The 26,803-nt window shown below is 39.9% G+C and overlaps 4 protein-coding genes and 1 pseudogene across 4 annotated transcripts; 3 read left to right on the forward strand and 2 right to left on the reverse strand.

The window, feature by feature from the left end:
• The first annotated feature begins 3,060 nt into the window (after positions 1–3,060).
• Positions 3,061–4,494, forward strand: LOC149276286 (nodal homolog 2-A-like). The gene is made up of 3 exons (XM_089503696.1): positions 3,061–3,322; positions 3,447–4,123; positions 4,342–4,494. The coding sequence occupies exons 1-3, from the start codon at positions 3,061–3,063 to the stop codon at positions 4,492–4,494; spliced, it is 1,092 nt and encodes a 363-aa protein (XP_089359822.1).
• Positions 4,495–5,064: 570 nt separating this feature from the next.
• LOC149276287 (nodal homolog 2-A-like) lies at positions 5,065–7,108 on the reverse strand (annotated as a pseudogene).
• Positions 7,109–11,066: 3,958 nt separating this feature from the next.
• LOC149276288 (nodal homolog 2-A-like) lies at positions 11,067–11,917 on the forward strand. Its single transcript, XM_089503697.1, is given in 2 exon segments — positions 11,067–11,540; positions 11,765–11,917. Coding segments are annotated over 2 exon segments (627 nt in total).
• Positions 11,918–18,161: 6,244 nt separating this feature from the next.
• LOC149276289 (nodal homolog 2-A-like) lies at positions 18,162–19,609 on the reverse strand. Its single transcript, XM_089503698.1, has 3 exons — positions 19,348–19,609; positions 18,538–19,220; positions 18,162–18,314 (listed from the first exon to the last, which is right to left on the reverse strand). The coding sequence occupies exons 1-3, from the start codon at positions 19,607–19,609 to the stop codon at positions 18,162–18,164; spliced, it is 1,098 nt and encodes a 365-aa protein (XP_089359824.1).
• A 1,545-nt stretch (positions 19,610–21,154) lies between these two features.
• LOC149276290 (nodal homolog 2-A-like) lies at positions 21,155–22,742 on the forward strand. The gene is made up of 3 exons (XM_089503699.1): positions 21,155–21,416; positions 21,681–22,363; positions 22,590–22,742. The coding sequence occupies exons 1-3, from the start codon at positions 21,155–21,157 to the stop codon at positions 22,740–22,742; spliced, it is 1,098 nt and encodes a 365-aa protein (XP_089359825.1).
• The last annotated feature ends 4,061 nt before the right edge of the window (positions 22,743–26,803 follow it).

Consider the following 26,803-nt stretch of genomic DNA (forward strand, 5'->3'; position numbering starts at 1 on the left):
ACACAATTTAAAAAAATACTAATGCATGCCCTCACCTGTAACTCACAAAATGGAAAGTTGGAGCCGCTCGCAAGCCCATCGTGAGCAACTTACCAATTACATGTTTGTGTTGATTTGTAAGTAATTGTGTGTGATGTGACTTTACTTACATTATACATCAGGACATAATGATCTCTTCCTTGAGGATCCCAGGACTTTACATTGGGGTTGTGTCAAAATCTGAAATGGTTCTTCACACTTGTGGCTGTTTAAAGATCAGTTTGACCCAAACTTCAAAGGCCATGATCAGTTATTGAGTTATTGCGATGCTAATTAGAATTATAACAGGTGTCTGTTTATGGTGCGTTTCTGTTTTCTGTAGAATGGGAATTAATACCATCAAAGAATCTTCAATAAAGTAATTGATGTAGAAAATACTTCAAAGTAACTCATGATAAATGTCATGTTACCAGAAACCCATTTTGCTTCCTTCCAGTGACTTTGTGTATTGTATACCAGGTGCTCTTGTTTGTGATACATTTTGTTTAAAATCTCCCCCATCATCGACACTTCAACTTCAATTGTTGACATCATATGGCCATTGATGACTTCATTTAAACTTTTTGTCTGATTCAGGTTTTGTCTAAATGGAACAGCACCTTCAATGTTATCCATGCCCTACCACTATGGGGACATCGTATTGTGAACTCGCTTGTTGTTTATTCAGTATCTCCTTATATACTTTATTTCAATTTTCTACTCACTTTTTAAACACAAAAACAAGGTTGTCATCTTAGTGGTTCTACAATCACAAAGGTGCCATGAATGGTGAAGAGTGTACTATGTACTGTGTGGGTTATTTATTATTTTATTTGTTCATGATTAATGTTACAACCCCGTATACTAACGGGTACTGGGTAAAAATAATTTCAAAAAGGTGCCATGAATGGTGAAGAGTGTACTATGTACTGTGTGGGTTATTTATTATTTTATTTGTTCATGATTAATGTTACAACCCCGTATACTAACGGGTACTGGGTAAAAATAATTTCAAAAAACCTATAAAACAACAATTCATGCCCTCACCTGTAACTTACAAAATGTAAAGTTGCAGCCATTTGCAAGCCAGTCGTGAACAACTCTCCAGTTACTGAATCTTTGAGTTGTTTTATGAGTTATCGCATGTGAGGGGACTCTAAATAATCACCTGTGCAACACCTGTATTTTAAAATATATATTTTAAGTGCTTCATGGAAAATATAAATTGTTATGCACAGAATCATTACAGAAAGGTTTTATAAATATCCAAGGAGATGTTTCTTGTTCAGAAGCTCTCCAGTAATGATCTCTTTCTTGAAGATCCAATGACTTTATATTGGGGTTGTGTCAAAATCTGAAATGGTTCTTCACACCTATGGCTGTTTCAAGATCATTTTGACCCAAACTTCAAAGGCCATGATCAGTTATTGAGTTATTGTGATGCTAATTAGAATTATAACAGGTGTTTGTTTATGGTGAGTTTCTGTTTTCTGTAGAATGGGAATTAATACCATCAAAGAATCTTCAATAAAGTAATTGATGTAGAAAATACTTCAAAGTAACTCATGATAAATGTCATGTTACCAGAAACCCATTTTGCTTCCTTCCAGTGACTTTGTTTATTGTATACCAGGTGCTCTTGTTTGTGATACATTTTGTTTAAAATCTCCCCATCATCGACACTTCAACTTCAATTGTTGACATCATATGGCCATTGATGACTTCATTTAAACTTTTTGTCTGATTCAGGACATGGTGAACCTAATTTAAAGATGGATCCACACATTGACAAAGAGATTGGGGGAGTATTAGAAGACAGCATTTACCGTCTACTGAATTACCTGTTAAAGGTTCTGTTCTGAAATCATGGAAAATTTTGCCTTGTTCATAATTTTGATGAGAAAAACATAATCATCACTTGACACAAAAATGGAAATACAAAGTTTCTGAAAAGCTTCTGTGTTGTTTTCATGCAATGAGATCTTCAGAGGGAGAAATACAATGACAGATCTGCTAACGGTTATTTACTTAACATACTAGAGATCCCAATTAATATTTTGTCGAAGTGGAACAGCTCCTTTAATATTTTCTATGTCCCAGCACTATGATTGCATCTTATTGTGATGGTTCTCTGTCTCCAGTCCTGTCTTACAGAGACATTTGAAACATGTGACCCAGTCCCTGACAGGCCACTGCTAACAATTTATGAAAATATTTAATTATATTCTCATTTATGTCCATTTACTATTAAGGATGTAAAATATGTATATTTATAAAAATTAGCTTAAACATTTTACGTATTCAATATAATCTTACATATCTTATTTTGAACTTTATATTATTTGACTCCTTAATAAAATAAAAAGATTGTCACCTCCTTGGTTGTTTGATGAAAAAGGTCGAGAGCCAACCCTCACATAAACGGGTAAAAGTGTAAAATAAAAAATGCAAAACATAATGTACATTACATCAAGATATTAAAACTGATTTAATATTTCTAATGGGTTTGTATAATTTCAGATTTTTTAAATTAAGTTTAACCCAAATACAGATAAAACCTTACAGTTTTACAAGATTAGATGGAAATATAACAGACATAAGTACGAAGTTAAGCATTTTGGTTTATTTAATTAAATGCAGTTCAGAGTTTCAGAGACATAACATCAGTATTTCTCTAATTAATATATATATATATATATATATATATATAGTATATTCTAATGATTTTTATTACTATATTAATATATGTTTGCAGATCTCTTTGAAGATTCTCTGATAGAATTATTCATAGTTCAGAATAAACATTGACACCCGTTGGCGTTAATAGTGTGAAAATGAAGTGTCAATGACTGGACTTTTGATCTGTCCCCTTTAATAAAACTTCAAACAGCCACAAGTGTGAAACACAATTCAGTTTATTCATCAACCCCAATATAAAGTCCTGGGATCCTCAAGGAAGAGATCATTACTGGACAGCTTCTGAATAAGAAACATCTCCTTGGATAGAAGAGGCCAGGTCCACAGCAGAAGACCTTTTTAAGGATGGACCTCCTGCACATGATTTTGCTCCTCGCTCTCATCCCGGAGATCTTTGGGAAGCTGAATATTCCTCTTACAGGAACTAACCTGGGACTGAGACCTTCAGCCGATCTTCATGGACACAATCCTTCCCAGACAATGAAACCAGCCCTTTATATAATGCAGCTCTACCAAACTCTCATCACAGGGAATGATGGAGACCTTCCAATCCTGGAACGCTCCATCATCTGGGAATCGGATCCAGTCCTGAGTCTCATTCCAAAAAGTAAGTAAGCTTTCTGTTTAAATAATCTGTTATATTACATAATTCTTAATGTACGATACATTAATTGTTATGTTAAATGTCCGAGAGCCTAATGCTAATGGGATGATGTTCTTGTCTTCTCCAGGTTGCACTGAAAAGGAAAATGACTGGAAATTGACATTTGACATGACATCTATCTCCAGCAGCACTCAACTGAGGTTGGCGGAGTTACGAATCCCCAGCTCATCCTTCAAATATGCCAAACTCGAAATCTATCATGCCAAGGGAGGCCAGGTCTTCGTAGGATCCTTAAATCATTTATCTTCTCACGATGTGGAGTCCTCCTCAATGGTTTTCAATGTCACCAAGATGCTCCAGAACTATCTCCATCATGCTGAGAAGAACAACATCCAAGAAGATACAAAGGATGTGCCGGAGAGAGGAGACAAGAGCAGCTGTATGGGAGAGACAGCTAAAAGAGTGAGGCTCTTAGTGTTTGCCAAGGATAACTCCTCTCCTGATGATGACGGGTCTCCAAGCCTTATCAAGACAGTAGAGACCTCTAAATACACCAGATCAGTGAATGAGGCCTCCAGAAAAGCTGTCAGTCAGAGGAGAACTAGGAATGTCCATAACCCCTCCATGCCGGTGGGAGTTGTGAAGACTCTGTGCAGAAGGGTGGACATGTTTGTGGACTTTGAGAACATTGGATGGGGAAACCAGATCATCTCTCCCAAGCGATACAACGCATACAGGTGTGAAGGAGCTTGTCCTCTTCCCTTAAATGACAACTTCAAGCCAACCAACCATGCCTATGTACAGGTGAGTTTATTATATATAATATTTATTGTGTAGATTTGGCTGACAAGCGACAAAACTATTAATTCTAATCATGTTCACGTAGTCTCAGTTCCAACATTTTGTTTAGAATTGCTAAAACTTCTTTAGTTGGATCATTTTAAATATATGAGTTTTGATTTATTTTGATTTATACTGTAAAGAATGAGCATTAATTTTTGTGTTTTTCTCATTTTTTGCAGAGTTTGGCCCATCTGAATGCCCCCCACACAGTGAGTTGTCCTTCCTGTCTCCCCGTGAAGTTGAGCCCCATGTCCATGTTACAGATCGAGGGGGGAAGAATTGTTTTACACAAACATGAAGATATGGTGGTTGAGGAATGTGGCTGCAGATGACGACGAGTCCTATTATTTTAAAAAACTTTTCTGTAAATATATTTTATATTTAAAAAGCTGTACGTGTTGCACTTGTAATTAATAAAGGATTTAAATAACATTTTGATTTGTGATTTTTTCAGTGCTAACGTGTAACGTAATTAAAGTCCCCTCATGTGGGATTACTTGCCAAATAATGAGATGGGAAACCATCTTTTTATTTATTTTGCATTTGAAAGATTAATTTACTGTGTATATAACTACTTTATAACTGTGATTTGTACAGTAACATTTTCCTGCGTTAGTGGTTTGGGTTAGGGAGCTTGGCATTAGCGGCCAGATTCTAGGCAGGGTCATTGGGTCATACCGAAAGCAATGCTCAAGTCATGGGGAGTGAGTGGTGCTAAAATAAATACATATATAAAAAAACATTGATGCCTAAAGGCAGCGATCAGTGCATGGAGGAGGCAGCTTACAGTGGCTGCCTGCTACCGTGTCATCAGAAGTTTTATTAAAAAAAAGTGTGCGAACGGAAGTCTCATGCGATGACGTGATCGCACCATACTTCCTTAGTGAATGGAAGCCTCGCATTCACACTAAAGGTGATGGTCCATTCATGAGGAGTAAGCACTGCTGATTGGTCAGAGACTGATCAGCAGACTTTATAACAAACAGACCAAATAAAATAAAAAATAGAAAGATTGATGCATAAAAGCAGTGATAAATACGTGGAGCAGGCAGCTTACTATGACTGGTTCTGGCTGACAGAATGAAAAAACTGTCTGATCCCTGCTGTCATTCAAGGACAGGGCTGGACTGGGAATTAAAATCAGCCCTGGAAGAAATTGAATACCAGCCTGGTATTTCATGGTGCCATTAATGCGCATGTGGCACACGTGTGCGGTCTCATCCCAGATCATGGGAGTTGTAGTCCGCAAAAGCACATGCTCCAGAAAAGCAAAAAGGTGGGCATATTACGGAATGCTGGCACCTTCTGGCCTGGGGGCAGGGAAAGACAGATGACCCCATCAGTAACTCACATAGGCACTGTCACACATATTTACATACACTCCAACATTTACATAACCCTACATTTCTTTTAATGATCACACTTTGTTCACGATTACAGTTACAAAAATGTTTAGGTATACTGTAAAAATAATTTAATTTAAATAATAAAAAAGCAATGCATGCCCTCACCTGTTACTCACAAAAAGTAGAGTTGCAGCCGCCCGCAATCCCGTCATGAATAACTGACCAATTATTACATGTTCATGCTGTTATGTGAGTTACTGAATGCGAGGCGGCTCTAATTGCATTAAAAGTTTAGACTGACAAAATCACAGACCAAAATATTATTTCAATCTTTTATTAATAACAAGTGCAACACATCCAGTTTTTAAATATATTATAAGTGCTTCGGGGAACATGTCAATTACAAAAAAAGAATTATGAATAATAGGATGTGTCGTCATCTGCAGCCGCATTCCTCAACCACCATATCTTCATGTTTGTCAGCTACATCTACAGAAAAAGTGAGAAATCTATATTATATTTATTATATTATATAATAAGCTCACCTGTACGTAGGCATGGTTGGTTGGCTTGAAGTTGTCATTTAGGGGAAGAGGACAAGCTCCTTCACACCTGTATGCGTTGTATCGCTTGGGAGAGATGATCTGGTTTCCCCATCCAATCTTCTCAAAGTCCACAAACATGTCCACCCTTCTGCACAGAGTCTTCCCGTCTCCCACCGCCATGAAGGGGTTATGGGCATTCCTAGTTCTCCTCCTACTGAAAGCTTTTCTGGAGGCATCATTCACTGATCTGGTGTATTTAGAGGTCTCCACTGTCTTGATGAGGCTGGAAGACCCATCAGCATCAGGAGAAGAGTTGTCCTTGGCAAACACTAAGAGCCTCACTCTTTTAGCTGTCTTTCCAACACAGCTACTCTCGTTTCCTCTCTCTGGCACATCCTTTGTTGTTCTCATTATTATGGAGATAGTTCTGGAGCATCTTGGTGACATTGAAAACCTTCGAGGAGGACTCCCAATTGTGAGAAGATAAGTGATTTAAGGATCCAATAAAGACCCCCCTCTGGCCTCCCTTGGCATGATAGATTTCGAGCTTGGCATATTTGAAGGATGAGCTGGGGATTCGTAACTCCCCCAACCTCAGTTGAGTGCTGCTGGAGATAGACGTCATGTCAAATGTCAATTTCCAGTCATTATTCTTTTCAGTGCAACCTGGAGAAGACAAGAACGTCAATGTTAGGGTCCCATTAGGCTCTCGGACATTTAACATTACAATTAATGTATCGTACATTAAGAATTATGTAATATAACAGATTATTCAAACAGAAAGCTTACTTACTTTTTGGAATGAGACTCAGGACGGGATCCGATTCCCAGATGATGGAGCGTTCCAGTATTGGAAGGTCTCCATCATTCCCTGTGATTAGAGTTTGGTAGAGCTGCATCATATAAAGGGCTGGTTTCATTGTCTGGGATGGATTGTGTCCATGAAGATCGGCTGAAGGTCTCAGACCCAGGTTAGTTCCTGTAAGAGGGATATTCAGTTTTCCAAAGATCTCTAGGATGAGAGTGAGGAGCAAGACCATGAGCAAGAGGTCCATCTTTAAACAGATCTTCTGCTCTGTTCCTGCCCTCTTCTATCCAAGGAGATGTGTCTTTTTCAGAAGCTCTCCAGTAATGATCTCTTCCTTGAGGATCCCAGGACTTTATATTGTCAAAATCTGAAATGGTTCTTCACACCTATGGCTGTTTGAAGTTTGGGTCAAAAATAATCTTCAAAGGTCATGATCAGTTATTGAGATATCGTGATGCTAATTAGAATTATAACAGGTGTTTGTTTATGGTGAGCTTCTGTTTTCTGTAGAATGGGAATTAATACCATCAAAGAATCTTCAATAAAGTAATTGATGTAGAAAATACTTCAAAGTAACTCATGATAAATGTCATGTTACCAGAAACCCATTTTGCTTCCTTCCAGTGACTTTGTTTATTGTATACCAGGTGCTCTAGTTTGTGATACATTTTGTCTAATATCTCCCCCATCATCGACACTTCAATAACTGTTGACATCATACGGCCATTGATGACTTCATTGAAACTTTTTGTCTGATTCAGCACACGGTGAACCTAATTTAAAGATGGACTGTACATTGACAAAGAGATTGCAGATATTTAGAAGACAGCATTTACCGTCTACTGAATTACCTGTTAAAGGTTCTGTTCTGAAATCATGGAAAATTTTGCCTTGTTCATAATTTTGACGAGAAAAACATAATCATCACTTGACACAAAAATGGAAATACAAAGTTTCTGAAAAGCTTCTGTGTTGTTTTCATGCAATGAGATCTTCAGAGGGAGAAATACAATGACAGATCTGCTAACGGTTATTTACTTAACATACTAGAGATCCCAATTAATATTTTGTCTAAGTGGAACCGCTCCTTTAATATTTTCTATGTCCCAGCACTATGAGGGCATCTTATTGTGATGGTTCTCTGTTTCCAGTCCTGTCTTACAGAGACATTTGAAACATGTGACCCAGTCCCTGACAGGCCACTGCTAAGAATTTATGAAAATATTTAAGTATATTCTCATTTATGTCCATTTACTATTAAGGATGTAAAATATGTATATTTATAAAAATTAGCTTAAACATTTTACGTATTCGATATCATCTTACATACTTTATTTTGAACTTTATATTATTTGACTCCTTCATAAAATGAAAAGATTGATCACAAAAGTCGAGAGCCAACCCTCGAGAGCCAATGTGAACAGTGCAACGAACGGGTAAAAGTGTAAAATAAAAATGCAAAACATAATGTACATTACATCAAGATATTAAAACTGATTAAATATTTATTTTGTTGGTTTTTTATTTCAAATTAATAAAATTTATGTTAACTCAAATACGGATCAAACCTTCCAGCTTTAGAAGATCAGATTGAAAATATAACAGACATAAGTACAAAGTTAAGCATTTGGGGTTATTTATTAAGTGCAGTTCAGAGTTTCAGAGACATAACATCAGTATTTCTCTAATTATTATATATATATATAGTATATTCTAATGATTTTTTATTATCCCGTCCTGAGTCTCATTCCAAAAAGTACGAACCTTTTTTTTTCCTTAAAATATGAATATTTTGTTATATGTTTATCTGAAAATAAATATTCTCTTATTTCAGATTTTTAAAATTAAGTTTAACCCAAATACAGATAAAACCTTCCAGTTTTACAAGATTAGATGGAAATATAACAGACATAAGTAAAGCATTTTAGCTTATTTTATTAAATGCAGTTCAGAGTTTCAGAGACATAACATCAGTATTTCTCTAATTAAGATATAAATATATATACCGTATTTGCTCGATTATAAGACGACCCTGATTATAAGACGACCCCCCAAAATCTGAATATTAACTTAGGAAAAAAAGAAAAAGCCTGAATATAAGACGACCCTAAAGGAAAAAAGTTTTACCAGTAAATGTTAATTCATGTAAACTATTTTTTTTAATAAAAGCTATGATTGAGAAAAATATTTTTTTTGTTTTTATTTCTTGTATTTTCCAACCTGTCCCCCAGTTACGCACATCTGCCCCCAGGCTTGCCGCTCCAATATGGCACTGTGGCCCATGATATGCCTTTTAACCCTCTATATGCCACTGTGCCCCATGGTATGCCTTTTGACCCCCTATGTGCCACTCTGCCTCCAGAAATGCCTTATACCCCTATATGCCACTCTGCCTCCAGAAATGCCTTATACCCCTATATCCCATTCTGGCATTTAGGGGGTTAAAATGCATATTATGGGGCAGAGTGGCATATAGGGAGGTATAAGGCATTTCAGGAGGCAGAGTGGCATTAAGGGAGTTAAAAGGCATTGTATAGAGCACTCTGCCTCCAGAAATGCCTTATACCCCTATATGCCACTCTGGCATTTAGGGGGTTAAAATGCATATTATGGGGCAGAGTGGCATATAGGTGTATAAGGCATTTCAGGAGGCAGAGTGCTCTATTAAATGCCCCCTTAACGCCACTCCAGAAATGCCCTATGCCCCCATTTAACACACACACACACACACACACACACACCCTATACCCCCATTTAACTAACACACACACACACACTCTCCCCTCCCCTCCCCTCTCAGCCCTCTCTTACCGGTGCTTCCAGCCGGGGCAGCGGGTTGACGTCGCCTTCTGCTGCAGCCGGAAGGAGGTGGAGTTGGCAGCGGGGGTTTGTCTGCGTCCGTCGCGTATACTTTCCCCGGCTGTCAGAGATCAGAGTTCCCCGCACCGGTGCGGGGAACTCTGATCTCTGACAGTCGGGGAAGGTTTGCGCGACGGACGCAGACAACCCCCGCTGCTAGCCACACCTCCTTCCGGCTGCAGCGGACGTTGTCTACGCGGATCGCGTAGACGTCAACCCGCTGCCCCGGCAATACAGCAGGAAGCACCGGTAAGTGTGTGTATGATGGGGGGGGGGTGAGACAGGAGGATCCAGGTCCCCTGCAGCGGTGCGGGGGATCTGGATCTTAGTCTCCTAATCAGACTCTATTTGAGGTCTGATTAGAAGACGACCCCGATTAGAAGACGAGGGGTATTTTTCAGAGCATTTGCTCTGAAAAAAACCTCGTCTTATAATCGAGCAAATACGGTATATATATAGTATATTCTAATGCTTTTTGATTATTAGATTAATAGATGTTTGAAGATCTCTTTGAAGATTCTAAGATAGAATTATTCATAGTTCAGAATAAACATTGACACTCGTTGGCGTTAATAGTGTGAAAATGAAGTGTCAATGACTGGACTTTTGATCTGTCCCCTTTAATAAAACTTCAAACAGCCACAAGTGTGAAACACAATTCAGTTTATTCATCAACCCCAATATAAAGTCCTGGGATCCTCAAGGAAGAGATCATTACTGGAGAGCTTCTGAACAAGAAACATCTCCTTGGGCAGAAGAGACCAGATTCACAGCAGAAGACCTGTTTAAAGATGGACCTCCTGCACATGATTTTGCTCCTCACTCTCATCCCGGAGATCTTTGGGAAGCTGAATATTCCTCTTACAGGAACTAACCTGGGACTGAGACCTTCAGCCGATCTTCATGGACACAATCCATCCCAGACAATGAAACCAGCCCTTTATATGATGCAGCTCTACCAAACTCTAATCACAGGGAATGATGGAGACCTTCCAATCCTGGAGCGCTCCATCATCTGGGAATCGGATTCCGTCCTGAGTCTCATTCCAAAAAGTAAGTAAGCTTTCTGTATGAATAATCTGTTATATTACATAATTCTTAAAGTACGATGTTCTTGTCTTCTCCAGGTTGCACTGAAAAGGATAATGACTGGAAATTGGCATTTGACATCACCTCTATCTCCAGCAGCACTCAACTGAGGTTGGCGGAGTTACGAATCCCCAGCTCATCCTTCAAAAACGCCAAGCTCAAATCTATCATGCCAAGGGAGGCCATCTATCAAAGTTCCTCGGGTCTTTATTGGATCCTTAAATCACTTATCTTCTCACAATGTGGAGTCCTCCTCAATGGTTTTCAATGTCACCAAGATGCTCCAGAACTATCTCCATCATGCTGAGAAGAACAACATCCAGGGAGATACAAAGGATGTGCTGGAGAGAGGAGACGAGAGCAGCTGTATGGGAGAGACAGCTAAAAGAGTGAGGCTCTTAGTGTTTGCCAAGGACAACTCCTCTCCTGATGATGATGGGTCTCCGAGCCTCATCAAGACAGTGGAAGCCTCTAAGTACACCAGATCAGTCAATGAGGTCTCCGGAAAAGCCGTCAGTAGAAGGAGAACTAGGAATGCCCATAACCCCTCCATGCCGCTGGGAGACGGGAAGACTCTGTGCAGAAGGGTGGACATGTTTGTGGACTTTGAGAAGATTGGATGGGGAAATCAGATCATCTCACCCAAAAGATACAACGCATACAGGTGTGAAGGAGCTTGTCCTCTTCCACTAAATGACTCCTTCAAGCCAACCAACCATGCCTACGTACAGGTGAGTTTATTATATAATATAATAAATATTAACAAAAATAGATTTCTCATTTATTGTGTAGATTTTGCTGACAAACGAGAAAAAATATTAATTCTAATCATGTCCACGTAGTCTCAGTTCCAATGTTTTGTTTAGAATAATTTTAACTATATGAATTTTGATTTATTTTGATTTAGAGTATAAAGAATGAATGTTAATTTGTGTATTTTCCTCATTTTTTGCAGAGTTTGGCCCATCTGAATGCCCCCCACACAGTGAGTTGTCCTTCCTGTCTCCCCGTGAAGTTGAGCCCCATGTCCATGTTACAGATCGAAGGGGGAAGAATTGTTTTACACAAACATGAAGATATGGTGGTTTAGGAATGTGGCTGCAGATGAAAAGTCCTATTATTTATATAAACGTTATTGTAAATATACAATATATTTAAAAAGCTGTATGTGTTGCACTTGTAATTAATAAAGGATTTAAATAACAATTTGGTTTGTGAGTTCTTCAGCGCTAATGTGTCATGTAATTAAAGTACCCTCACATGTGATTACATACCAAATAACACAAACATGTAATAATTGGTGAGTTGTTCACGTTGCTATTGAGAGTGACTGCAACTTTACATTTTGTGAGTTACAGGTGAGGGCATGCATTACTGTTTCAAAATATTTTTTTTTAAAGATCTTTACACTTATTATATGGGTTTGTAACTCTAATCATAAACAAATAAAACAATAAATAACCCACATAGTTCATAGTTTTGGAAATTAGACAATCCATAATTGTGTGTATGAGTAGATATGTATTGTATGCTAAGCTGTGTGAGCATGAATGTTTATGTGTAAGTATATCTGATCATGAATGCGTATGTGTGTTTGTGAGTTAGTGTGTATGCTTGTGTAAATGTTGGGGTGAGTGTAAGTATGTTTGCCAGTGCCTATGTGGATTGCTGTGTGTGTTTGTGTGGGGAAGGGGTCGATGGGGCCACTTGGCTTTACAGAAGGTACCAGCCCTCCATTGGATGCCAGCATTTTGCTCTACTGGTGCACCCACTTTTGGGGCCCATTTTGGTGCAATATGGGGTGATAATCATATGGGATGGAAATGATGGTGGGGAGGTGTGCAATGATGGAGGTATGAATTTGCTTATTGGGGGCATGAATTATGATGTGGGTGTGATGATGGTCAGGGTCAGCTCTACACTTAAACATTCATACACACACAGACACCCTAGGGTTTGCATGTGTTATCTAGTTGGTCTCTGCAGCTCTGCTGCTGCCTTGGTACCGTAGAATGCAGTGTTCCTGCTTTAAACTAGGGGGCTACATGACAGTAGGCATCAGACTTGTTGGCATACTACTTTGTTTTACTTCTGATGGCATGGTTGCAGGGAGCCATAGTAAGCTGCTTGCTCCACGCATTGATCGCTACCTTCAGCCATCAGTCTTTTTTTGACTTTTTTTTAGGCTGGTGAGCCATATCTGACCGATCAGCAGGACTCGCTCCCCATAAGTATTTCATTCTGTGAAATATAAACGCAAGACTTCCATGGATAATGCGGGACTTTTGGTGTGGGGAAGGTGAAGGTCCCCTACACTAGGAACTATTGGACAGTGGTGTGTATAGAAGTGCACAGCTCTACTCCATTAATGACGTACATTAACTGCAAACTGACATTCACTTCACCTTTACTGTGGAAGGGTTTTCAATCACTTTTACCAACCATAACTTATGTAACGGTATTTCTTTATGACAACCTCATGCTGATGAGTCCCATTAAGGATGAAACAGCTGTCCATGAGCGGTGATCTGGCTACTGCACCTCTTACCTGAGTCTTGTCTATAAGCTGTCCTGTACAGCGGGTGATTACTTTCAAGGGATCCATGTATAAAGTGGATATAGAGGTAAAAGGTGATCATTATTTGCATGCGCCTACCCAGAATCCCTTTTGCTCTGGCAGCACCATGAGATTTCTGAGGGAGAAACAAGCCTTCTGGCTTGTCTGGTGTCTGTAGATGAGTGTATAATAATGCTTATACTACCCCCTTATTTTTAAGTGGAAGGGTTTCCCATCACTTTTACCCACCATAACTTATGCAATGGGATTTCTCATACTACCTCAAGTATTAAGCAGGTATCACAAACTCATGCATTAAGGATAAAGTGAGTCTTTGATGTTATTTTTTTTTGGCTCACGGAATTTGCACTTTGTACGAGCATTCCGCCCTGGCAGTGGGACTGGGCTTTTTTGTCCTGGCAGGTAGAGGTAGTGCGATGCCTTGTGGCACCCTATCTTTTCCGTGCAGTGATTCTCGTTTTTGGAGGTGACCCAGAAGATCTGACCCTCCTGCAGGTCTTATGGCTGGGGAGGGAAGGAATTGTGTCTGACATATTCCAACGGGGAATGTCAGACGAAGACTTGAAAAAGTATCAGGCTTCTGCTGCTCCTATGCACAGACGCACGCACCTGTGAAGCACAACACCTTGGGCTTCCAAAAAAAAAAAATTAAGGATGAAACAGCTGTCCATGAGCGGTAATCTGGGTATTCCATCTCCACACATTGATCGATACCTTTAGCCGTCAGTCTTTTTTGTTATATATGTATTTATATATATATATATTTTTTTTTTAGGCTGGTGGTCCATATCTGACCGATCAACAGGACTCGCTCCCCATAAGTATTGCATTCATAATGCAAGACTTCCATTCATAATGCGGGACTTCTGGTGTGGGGAAGGTGAAGGTCCCTTCACCCGAGTTTTGTCTAAAGGCTGTCCTGTACAGCGGGCAATTACTTTCAAGGGATCCATGTATAAAGTGGACATAGAGGCAAAAGGTGATTATTGTTGACCTTATTTGCATGCGCCTACCCAGAATCCCTTGTGGTTGTGGCAGCACCATGAGATTTCTGAGGGAAAAACAAGCCGTCTGGTGTCTTTAGATGAGTGTTTAATAATTCTTCTACTACCCCCTCAATTTTAAATGGAAGGGTTTTCCATCACCTTTACCCACCCTAACTTATGTAATGGTATTTCTCATACTATCCCAAGCCCCAAGCATTAACCCAGTATTGTAACCTCATGCTGACAAGTTCCGTTAAGGATGAAACAGCTGTCAATTAGTGCTGATTGCTTCTCTGTCTTTTGGTTAAGATCAAGTGAGTGCCTCTGAGAGAGGGAAAATTTGGTGCTCTGTCCCTAGGGCTGGGAAAGCATGAAGCCCTGAGGTTGTTTTTAGGTAGTCTGTCCTTGGTCCCAGATTGGGGGCTGTGCACCGGGTGTTTGTGGGCTGTGGATATGCCTGCAGTAGTCACGGACTGTTACCTGCTCTCTCCTCAAGCCTAGGCGGTTCCTGGCAAACCATACAACCAGAAAAAAAACAGCTGTCCATTAGATATTATATCACAGCCAGCCAACCCCAGCTACACATTGCAAATTCAATCTCAAATAATACAAATAGTGTTAAGACCCTGCATCTATATTTTCTAATGATATACATATATTTTTTAACAGATGGGCTGATGACCATTTGTTAATTACTACTTTCATCACCCTCAGTCATGCTAATGGTGTAGAACTGTAGATCCTGGTAGTTGTATTCTGCAAAAGTGTTTGTGCCAGAAGTGCAAAAGGCTGGAATACAGGGGAGGGCTAGCACCTTCTGGTCTGGGGGAAGTAAATCTGGCAAGTCCCATCTGCTCACACCACCATAAATCACAAAGGCAGGGGCACACATATTTCCACACACTCCAACATTTATACACAGCTATACACTAACGCATAAACACACATACACATTCATGATAACACACAAATACTTAAACATACACATTTATGCTCACACACCTCAACACACAGTACAGCAGATTGTCTGATTTCCAAAAATATGTACTATGTGGGTTATTTATTGTTTTATTTGTTCATGATTGCAGTTATAAACCCATATAAGAAATGTAAACACAATTTAAAAAAATACTTTTAATGCATGCCTGTTACAGAGTCACCGTACCCAAGGCTGGGTACCCCTGTTTGAGGGCTGAGGAATCACCAGTCAGTCCCTCATACGGATAGCACTCAGCTATCCACGGATCATCCAGACCACCATTCGTAGCAAACCAAGAAGAACTCTCTTTATTACAAACACACAGAACTTATATACAATCTCAATGCAATGTGTACCGAACCCAACCCCCAATCCCATCAGCCACATCCCATCACAAATCCCATCAGTATACAGGGGATGTATCAGGTGAGGGGATTACAGAATACAATGGGTTCCCCCACCTGTGTTATCCCCCCTGTAGTGCGGGTGCCGTCTGGGCAGACAGGGCTGTGTTGGCTGATTAAGAGCCCCAAAAAGACACTAGGGGGCGCTCGTGTATACCGGTTGTAAAGAATGAGAGAATAAAAAAGAAAAAATATAATTGTGTAATATCCAACACAGGTGATTTCGCTGTAAGTCTATATAATGCACTTACAGTGTTCACTTGTATTCAGGCTTCAATAGATCATCCTGTCTTCCGGATGTGTATGCAATAGATATATGTAAGAAAACAGAGAGACAGGTAGGGACCCCAATGGTGTATTATCATGCACTGTTTGTAGCGCGCAAATACATAAATGCACTTACACTTTTGGAGGGGTTTATTAACCCTTACACGTCAGGTGCCTTTTCCTCTGCTCCTCTTGTAGCACTTTTCAAAGTTCTGTGTGTATGGGGCTGGGTCCCAAAATGGAATCAGGCTAAAACCACTTTTTGTATGTAATAAAAGCTATTTATTTAAGGCTGACGTGCCAAAATACTAAAAGTGTTCACATACATCCACCAAGGGATGCTATGAAAGTAAATAAAAATTCTAAATAAAAAGAAGTAGAGCTCTGTAAAATCCTCAACGCGTTTCGCCAGTTCCGTGGCTTCATCAGGAGTAGTTTTCACTATTGATGCGAGGTCCTTTTAAATTGTGTGCGGCGCCATCTTTTTCGCCGGCGTCCGACGTCAGTGCGTTCCTCGTCATCATCACGTCCGTCGCGCTGCCTTCCCATCTATCTTCTCCTCCTCTGACGTTTCGTGGGATCCAGGAGCGATCGGTAAGTACAAAAGACATGTATTAATGGTTCCGTATACAAACGATCGGATCTACCGATCAAAGAAAATCCCGATCCGTGCTCATCTAGTGTACGTGATGGGTACCTATAGATGTCGCCCATACTATTTATTTGGTGATCCGGAAACGGACATTATGTGGGGAGAAGGGAACGGAGAAAGAAGGTGGCTAATAAAGTGTAGTACACAGTGACGTTAATGTTTTAAAGAAACATGTGAACAGAGAGGTAAAGAAGAAAAGCTGTAATCCAAATATGTGTTTAGTGAGGCATGGTTGGAGTTATTATTAAGGTCTATTCTTTTATAGGGGTCATGGACACGAGGGATGGAGGATCGGGGACAATCTGCAGAAATGCCATTCATCCATGAGGAACGGATAGAAAAAATCCTACACTATTGGTAATAGGGAGTCAAAATGTTGGGGATCAAACATATGTATATGTAAATAAACAGTATGTGTGTCATCCTTAATAGCATATAACTAATGATGTGAAAGAGAAAATATATATAAAAAATAAATAAATACATAATAAAACATATATATACAAAAAATTGTGTCCTGTTTTATCTTAAGGATAGGTACCTAGCTAAAAAAAGAATTTATTTAAAAAAATAAAAAATAAGAATGGTGGATAAAAAATGGTATATGTAGCATTGGATATTTCTACTAGGATACTTCCATAGTGATCTTAAGTTACCCCTTACATGTACTCACATATAAGTAAATATGTCTAATTCCATGTTGAGGCCACCTTTTTTAAAGGTTTTTAATTTAAACAGCGAAATCACCTGTGTTGGATATTACACAATTATATTTTTTCTTTTTTATTCTCTCATTCTTTACAACCGGTATACACGAGCGCCCCCTAGTGTCTTTTTGTTCTTGTTTCTAAACACCTGGAGAGTGTTTTTGTACGGGCTGCAGCCGAGTATCCGGGAAATTCAAACAACATAAAGGGAAGTATTCTTTATTGTTTTTTTCTCTATATACCCATTCCACACTGGTTTTCATCACTTCTTTTTTCACATATGATTAAGAGCCCCAGCCAGATTATAGGATCGTCTCTTTGAAGGCTGGGGCTGAATCCACATCAGTCTCTGGGCCGGTTACACAATAAACACAATATAATATATTACCGGGTCACAGTATACAGAACCGGACACAAAAGTGCTCCGTGACCCGGCTAAACTTCATATGACACATGAGCCAGCTAGCCTGGCCCTGTCACAATGCCCTCACCTGTAACTCACAAAATGGAATGTTGGAGCTGCTTGCAAGCCCATGGTGAGCAACTTTCCAATTATTACATGTTTGTGATTTTTTCAGTCCTGATATGTAATGTAATTAAAGTCACATTACACACAATTACTTACAAATCAACAAAAACTAAAATCTTACTTAAATCCTTTATTAATAACAAGTGCAACACATACAGTTTTTAAATATATTTAAGTGCTTCAGGGAAAATGGTAATTTTTATGTACAGAATAATTTCAGAAAAGTTTTTATAAATAATAGGACTTGTCGTCATCTGCAGCCACATTCTTCAACCACCATATCTTCATGTTTGTGTAAAACAATTCTTCCCCCCTCGATCTGTAACATGGACATGGGGCTCAGCTTCACGGGGAGACAGGAAGGACAACTCACTGTGTGGGGGGCATTGAGATGGGCCAAACTCTGCAAACAATGAGGAAAATACACAAATTAACATTCATTCTTTATACTCTAAATCAAAATAAATCAAAATTCATAATTTAAAATTATTCTAAACAAAACATTGGAACTGAGACTACGTGGACATGATTAGAATTAATATTTTTTCTCGTTTGTCAGCAAAATCTACACAATAAATGAGAAATCTATTTTTTTTTATATTTATTATATTATATAATAAACTCACCTGTACGTAGGCATGGTTGGTTGGCTTGAAGTTGTCATTTAATGGAAGAGGACAAGCTCCTTCACACCTGTACGCGTTGTATCTTTTGGGTGAGATGATCTGGTTTCCCCATCCAATCGTCTCAAAGTCCACAAACATGTCCACCCTTCTGCACAGAGTCTTCACGTCTCCCACTGGCATGGAGGGGTTATGGGCATTCCTAGTCCTTCTCCTACTGACAGATATTCTGGAGACCTCATTGACCGATCTGGTGTATTTAGAGGCCTCCGCTGTCTTGATGAGGCTCGGAGACCCGTCATCATCAGGAGAGGAGTTGTCCTTGGCAAACACTAAGAGCCTCACTCTTTTAGCTGTCTCTCCCATACAGTTGCTCTCGTCTCCTCTCTCCGGCACATCCTTTGTATCTTCTTGGATGTTGTTCTTCTCAGGATGATGGAGATAGTTCTGGAGCATCTTGGTGACATTGAAAACCATTGAGGAGCACTCCATATTGTGAGAAGATAAATGATTTAAGGATCCAATAAAGACCCCCCTCTGGCCTCCCTTGGCATGATAGATTTCGAACTTAGCGTTTTTGAAGGATGAGCTGGGCATTCGTAACTCCGCCAACCTCAGTTGAGTGCTGCTGGAGATAGACGTCATGTCAAATGTCAATTTCCAGTCATTATGCTTTTCAGTGCAACCTGGAGAAGACAAGAACATCAATGTTAGGGTCCCATTAGGCTCTCGGACATTTAACATAAAAATGTATATATTGTACATTAAGAATTATGTAATATAACAGATTATTCATACAGAAAGCTTACTTACTTTTTGGAATGAGACTCAGGACGGGATCCGATTCCCAGATGATGGAGCGTTCCAGGATTGGAAGGTTTCCGTTATTCCCTGTGATGAGAGTTTGGTAGAGCTGCATCATATAAAGGGCTGGTTTCATTGTCTGGGATGGATTGTGTCCATGAAGATCGGCTGAAGGTCTCTGTCCCAGGTTAGTTCCTGTAAGAGGAATATTCAGCTTCCCAAAGATCTCCGGGATGAGAGTGAGGAGCAAAATCATGAGCAGGAGGTCCATCTTTAAACAGATCTTCTGCTGTGGACCTGGCCTCTTCTATCCAAGGAGATGTTTCTTGTTCAGAAGCTCTCCAGTAATGATCTCTTCCTTGAGGATCCCAGGACTTTATCTTGAGGTTGTGTCAAAATCTGAAATGGTTCTTCACACCTGTGGCTGTTTGAAGATTATTTTTGACCCAAACTTCAAAGGCCATGATCAGTTATTCAGTTATTGTGATGCTAATTAGAATTATAACAGGTGTTTGTTTATGGTGAGTTTCTGTTTTCTGTAGAATGGGAATTAATACCATCAAAGAATCTTCAATAAAGTAATTAATGTAGAAAATACTTCAAAGTAACTCATGATAAATGTCATGTTACCAGAAACCAATTTTGCTTCCTTCCAGTGACTTAGTTTTTGTATATCAGGTGCTCTAGTTTGTGATTGGCATACTGCCATTGGTGACTTCATTTTAACTTTTTGCCTGATTCAGGACATGGTGAACCTAATTTAAAGATGGATCCGCACATTGACAAAGAGTATTAGAAGACAACATTTACCGTTTACTGAATTACCTGTTAAAGGTTCTGTTCTGTTATCATGGAAAATTTTGCCTTGTTCATAATTTTGACAAGAAAAACATAATCATCACTTGACACAAAAATGGAAAAACAAAGCTTCTTAAAAAAAGCTTCTGTGTTGTTTTCAAGCAATAAGATCTTCAGAGGGCAGAATAAAATGACATTTCTGCTAACAGTTATTTTCTTAACAGTTAAGGATGTAAAATGTATATTTATAAAAATCCGCTTAATCGTGTTATGTATTCAATATAATCTTACATATTTTATTTTGAACTTTGTATTATTTGACTCCTTCAGAAATTAAAAAGATTGTCTCCTCCTTGGTTGTTTGATCACAAAGGTTGAGTGCCAACCCTCAAATAAGTGAACAGTGCAACGAACAGGTAAAAGTGTAAAATAAAAAATGCAAAACATAATGTACATTACATCAAGATATTAAAACTGATTAAATATTTATTTTGTTGGTTTTTTATTTCAAATTAATAAAATTTATGTTAACTCAAATACGGATCAAACCTTCCAGCTTTAGAAGATCAGATTGAAAATATAACAGACATAAGTACAAAGTTAAGCATTTGGGGTTATTTATTAATTGCAGTTCAGAGTTTCAGAGACATAACATCAGTATTTCTCTAATTATTATATATATATAGTATATTCTAATGATTTTTTATTATTATATCAATAGATGTTTGAAGATCTCTTTGAAGATTTTCTAATAGAATTATTCATAGTTCAGAATAAACATTGACACTCGTTGGCGTTAATAGTGTGAAAATGAGGTGTAAACGACTGGACTTTTGATCTGTCCCCTTTAATAAAACTTCAAACAGCCACAAGTGTGAAACACAATTCAGTTTATTCATCAACCCCAATATAAAGTCCTCGGATCCTCAAGGAAGAGATCATTACTGGAGAACTTCTGAACAAGAAACATCTCCTTGGATAGAAGAGGCCAGGTCCACAGCAGAAGACCTGTTTAAAGATGGACCTCCTGCACATGATTTTGCTCCTCGCTCTCATCCCGGAGATCTTTGGGAAACTGAATATTCCTCTTACAGGAACTAAACTGGGTCTGAGACCTTCAGCTGATCTTCATGGACACAATCCATCCCAGACAATGAAACCAGCCCTTTATATAATGCAACTCTACCAAACTCTCATCACGGGGAACGATGGAGACCTTCCAATCCTGGAACGCGCCATCATCTGGGAATCAGATCCCGTCCTGAGTCTCATTCCAAAAAGTACAAACCTTTTTTTTTCCCTTAAAATATGAATATTTTGTTATATGTTTATCTGAAAAGAAATATTCTCTTAGTGAATGTAAGTCAATGCCATGTTTATTTTATGGATGTTTTAGATGTTTTATTGCAAACTAAGAACAGTTTAGATGAACAATGTAGATAATGTCTTATTTTTTATTGATTGGTAAACATTTCCAAAAAGCTCTGTTGTTTCATCTTACGAACCGAATGTGACCCTAACATTGCTGTTCTTGTCTTCTCCAGGTTGCACTGAAAGAGATAATGGCTGGAAATTTACTTTTGACATGACATCTATCTCAAGCAGCACTCAGCTGAGGTTGGCGGAGTTACGAATCCCCAGTTCGTCTTTTGAGAATGTCAAAGTGGAAATCTATCATTCCAAGGAAGACCAGAAGGGGGTTTTCATAGGATCTTTAAATCATTTTTCTCCTCATGATCTAGAGTCGTCCTGGAAGGTTTTCAATGTCACCAAGATGCTCCAGAACTATCTCCATCATGCTGAGAAGAACAACATCCAAGAAGATACAAAGGATTTGTCAGAGAGAGGAGACGAGAGCAGCTGTATGGAAGAGACAGCTAAAAGAGTGAGGCTGTTAGTGTTTGCCAAGGACAACTCCTCTCCTGATGCTGATGGGTCTCCGAGCCTCATCAAGACAGTGGAGGCCTCTAAATACACCCGATCGGTGAATGAGGCCTCCAGAAAAGCTGTCAGAAGGAGGAGAACTAGGAATGCCCATAACCTCTCCATGCCTGTGGGAGACGGGAAGACTCTGTGCAGAAGGGTGGACATGTTTGTGGACTTTGAGAAGATTGGATGGGGAAAGCAGATCATCTCTCCCAAGCGATTCAACGCATACAGGTGTGAAGGAGCTTGTCCTCTTCCATTAAATGACTCCTTCAAGCCAACCAACCATGCCTACGTACAGGTGAGTGTAATATTTAATAAATACAATAAGGTATAGAGTTTCCATTTTTATCTAGATTTTGACAAATGATAAACACATTAAGTCTATTAATTTCCATGATGTCTTGATCCCAAATGTGTGTGTGTTCAAATTAGTCAAATTTCACAAATTTCAATTTATACATTTGTTTTTTGATTTAGAGTATAGAGAATGAATGTTAATTTGTGTATTTCTTTCATTTTTCCAGAGTCTGGCCCATCTGAATGCCCCCCACACAGTGAGTTGTCCTTCCTGTCTCCCCGTGAAGCTGAGCCCCATGTCCATGTTACAGATCAAAGGGGGAAGAATTGTTTTACACAAACATGAAGATATGGTGGTTGAAGAATGTGGCTGCAGATGACAAGTCCTATTATTTATAAAAACTTTTTCTGAAATTATTCTGTACATAAAAATTGCCATTTTCCCTGAAGCACTATATATGAAAACTGTATGTGTTGCACGTGTTATTAATTAAGGATTTAAGTAAGTATTTGGATTGTGATTTTTTCAGTCCTAATGTGTAATGTAATTAAAGTCACATCACACACAATTACTTACAAATCAACACAAACATGTAATAATTGGTAAGCTGCTCACGATGGGCTTGCGAGCGGCTCCAACTTTCCATTTTGTGAGTTACAGGCGAGGGCATGCATTACTGTTAAGTAATTTTTTAAATTGTGTTTACATTTTTTATATGGGTTTGTAACTGCAATCATGAACAAATAAAACAATAAATAACCCACATTGTACATATTTTTGGAAAGCAGACAATCTGTAAGTGTGTGTGAACATCAATCTGTACTGTATGTTGAGGTGTGTGAGCATAAATGTGTATGTTTAAGTATTTGTGTTATGTGTTAGCGTGTAGCTTTGTATAAATGTTGGAGTGTGTGGAAATATGTGTGCCCCTGCCTTTGTGATTTACTGGGGGTGTGAGCAAGGGGCAGATGGGACTTGCCAGATTTACTTGCCCCCAGGCCAGAAGGTGCTAGCCCTCCCCTGTATTCCAGTCTTTTGCACTTCTGGCGCAAACACTTTTGTAGAATACAACTACCAGGATCTACAGTTCTACACCATTAGCATGACTGAGGGTGATGCAGGGGGGCAATTGCCCCCCAGGCCGCCCTAAATGCGGGCCGGCAGGCTGGCCGGGCGGCCGGCAGACGACCATTCATGGCAGCTGCAAAGTTAAAAACTAAGCGGCTGCCACCGGGACTGGCCGCCGTGCCTGGTGGGGGGCGGTCCGCCTGGAGTCCGCTCACTGAGGGGTGCTGGCACGCCTCCGAAAACGAGGCATGCGGCAACTGTGGCTGTGCGTCAGAACTTGATGTCAAATCCCGGCGCACAACACTGAAGCCACGCCCACCGTCTTCCGCACACCGGAAGGACAGGACACAGAAGAGGAGGAGGAGGAGGAGGAGGAGGAAAAGTGACAGTGCCAGAGGAAAGGTAGGAAAATATTAGTGTGTGAGAGTGATGGGTGTTATGCTGTAGTTTATGATGAATGTTTGTGAATGAGGGTTTCAGATTGCATGGAAGTGTGGGGGGATAGCATGGCATAGGGAGGCTGTCTAGGCATGATAGGAGTGTGATTGCTGTTATCAATTTTTTATTTTTTTTCGTCCAATAATTCAATAACAGTATTAATAGATATATATGGTTGCAAACAGCAATCACACGCCTATAATGCTAAGTCAGCCAGTACATGCTAGAACCTGGGCATGATAGGATTGTGATTGCTGTTAATTATATGTGTATATATATATATGTATATATATATTAATATTGTTATTGATTTTTTTTTGTCTAATTTTGGTGTGTTACTTTTAATAAAGTATTTTAAACGGTTTTTTTTCGGTTTTGGCCAAATGAATGCTGAATTTTCAATTTTAATTTCGGTGCATCCCTACTATATACTAAGCCAGTCACTGAAGTGGTAGGCCTACACCACATCAATGTTTGGCTTAGTATATAGTGATAGGGGGTTGTAGTGCAGTATTGTCAGTGTCTGGTGGTACAGCGTAATCCCTAAGTATATAATGATAACAGTTATGCTGTACCACCGTCAATGTGTGCCTCAGTATATAATGATAACAATTTTGCTGTACCCCTGTCAATGTTTGCCTAACCATAGAAACTATGCAGTGTTATGCTGTACCACCGTCAGTGTCTGCGCCGGTATATAATGGTAGAAGCTATGCAGTTTTAAAGTGTGTGTGGGGGGGGGTGCCACATACAGGATCTGCCACAGGTGCCAAATACTCTAGGTACACCCCTGCATCATTCCTCAGCTCTTCATCCCACGTCTTAAAAGGGGTGGGATAAACGGGGTGTCTGACATATCCCCGTTGGAATATGCCAGACACAATTTTTTCCCTCAGATCTTCTGGTCCACCTCTGAAAACGAGGACCGCTGTAGGAAGAAGTAGGGAGCCACAAAGCATCGCGCTACTTCTACTCGCCAGAAGAAAAAAGTCCAGTTCCACTGCTGAGATGTACTGCTCATACAAAGTGCAAAGTCTGTTACCCATAAAGAATCAAATTCACATCTTTGCCTATCTATCTTTGCCTATCTTTGCCTATCTTTGCCTATCTTTGCCTATCTTTGCCTATCTTTGCCTTGCCTTGCCTTGCCATGAGTAAAAGTGATGGAAACCCCTTCCACTGATAAATAAGGGGGTAGTAGAAGCATTATTATTAAACACTCATCTACAGACACCAGACAAGTCAGGATGCTTGTTTTTCCCTCAGAAATCTCATGGTGTTGCCACAACCACAAGGGATTCTGGGTAGGCGCATGCAAATAAGGTCAACAATGATCACCTTTCGCCTCTATATCCACTTTATACACGGATCCCTTGAAAGTAATCGCCCGCTGTACAGGACAGCCTTTGGACAAAACTCAGGTGAAGGGACCTTCACCTTCCCCACACCAGAAGTCCCGCATTATGAATGGAAGTCTTGCATTATGAATGCAATACTTATGGGGAGCGAGTCCTGTTGATCGGTCAGATATGGACCACCAGCCTAAAAAAAAAATATATATATATATAAATACATATATAACAAAAAAGACTGACGGCTAAAGGTATCGATCAATGTGTGGAGCAAGCAGCTTACTATGGCTCCCTGCTACCATGCCATCAGAAGTAAAACAAAGTAGTATGCCAACAAGTCTGATGCCTACTGTCATGTAGCCCCCTAGTTCAAGGCAGGAACACTGCATACCAGGGCAGCAGCAGAGCTGCAGAGACCAACTAGATAACACATGCAAACCCAAGGGTGTCTGTGTGTGTGTGTAGAGCTGACCCTGACCATCATCACACCCACATCATAATTCATGTCCCCCAACCAGCAAATTCATACCTCCATCATCGCACACCTCCCCACTATCATTTCCATCCCATATGACTATCACCCAATATTGCACAAAAAATGGTCCCCAAAAGTGGGTGCATCAGAAGAGCAAAATGCTGGCATCCAATGGAGGGCTGGGGCCTGGGAGCAGGTAAAGCCAAGTGGCCCCATCGACCCCTTGCCCACACAAACACACGCGGTAATCCACATAGGCACTGGCAAACATATTTACACTCACCTCAACATTTACACAAGCATACACACTAACTCACAAAGACACATTTGCATTCATGATCGCATAAACTTACACATAAACATTCATGTTCACACAGCTCACCATACAGTAAAGCTCTGCGCGGGACGGCTTTTTTAATCCCGCTCCGGCCCGCTCCCGCTGATTTTTTGCCCAATCCCGCCCGCTCCAGCAATGTGGGTGTTCCACTCCCGTCCGCTCCCGCCAATCACGCCCACCTCCTTACCTGAACTGCAGTGTTCCCGCGCAGTCCCACAAGGCTGCCTTCTTGCTGCTCCCTCACAGTGTCTCTTCTCTTGCTCCGCCCAGGAACAAGGCGGAGCCACGGGAAGTGATGTCACATCACGTGACTCCGTTTTGTTCCTGGGCGGAGCAAAAGAGGAGACACTGTAAGGGAGCAGCGAGAAGGCAGCCTTGCAGGACTGCGCGGGATTATCGGGACCCGCAGGTACAGTACCTGACCGCCCGCAGCACCAGCAAGACCTCCCGCGCCCGCAAGTTTGTTGGCGGGACACGCCTCCCTCTAGCATACAGTACATATTCATGTTCATACACACACTTATGGATTGTCTACTTTCCAAAACTATGTGGGTTATTTATTGTTTTATTTGTTTATGTTTACCGTTACAACCCCATATAATAACTGTAAAGATCATTTCAAAAAATACTTTAAAAAAAACAGTAATGCATGCCCTCACCTGTAACTGTAAAATTTAAAGTTGCAGTCACACTCAATAGCAACGTGAACAACTCACCAATTATTACATGTTTGTGTTATTTGGTATGTAATAACATGTGAGGGTACTTTA

Source organism: Sceloporus occidentalis, unplaced genomic scaffold, assembly GCF_023333645.1.
Source record: "Sceloporus occidentalis isolate IW3139 unplaced genomic scaffold, rSceOcc1.0.p SCAF_242, whole genome shotgun sequence".
Classification (NCBI taxonomy): domain Eukaryota; kingdom Metazoa; phylum Chordata; class Lepidosauria; order Squamata; family Phrynosomatidae; genus Sceloporus; species Sceloporus occidentalis.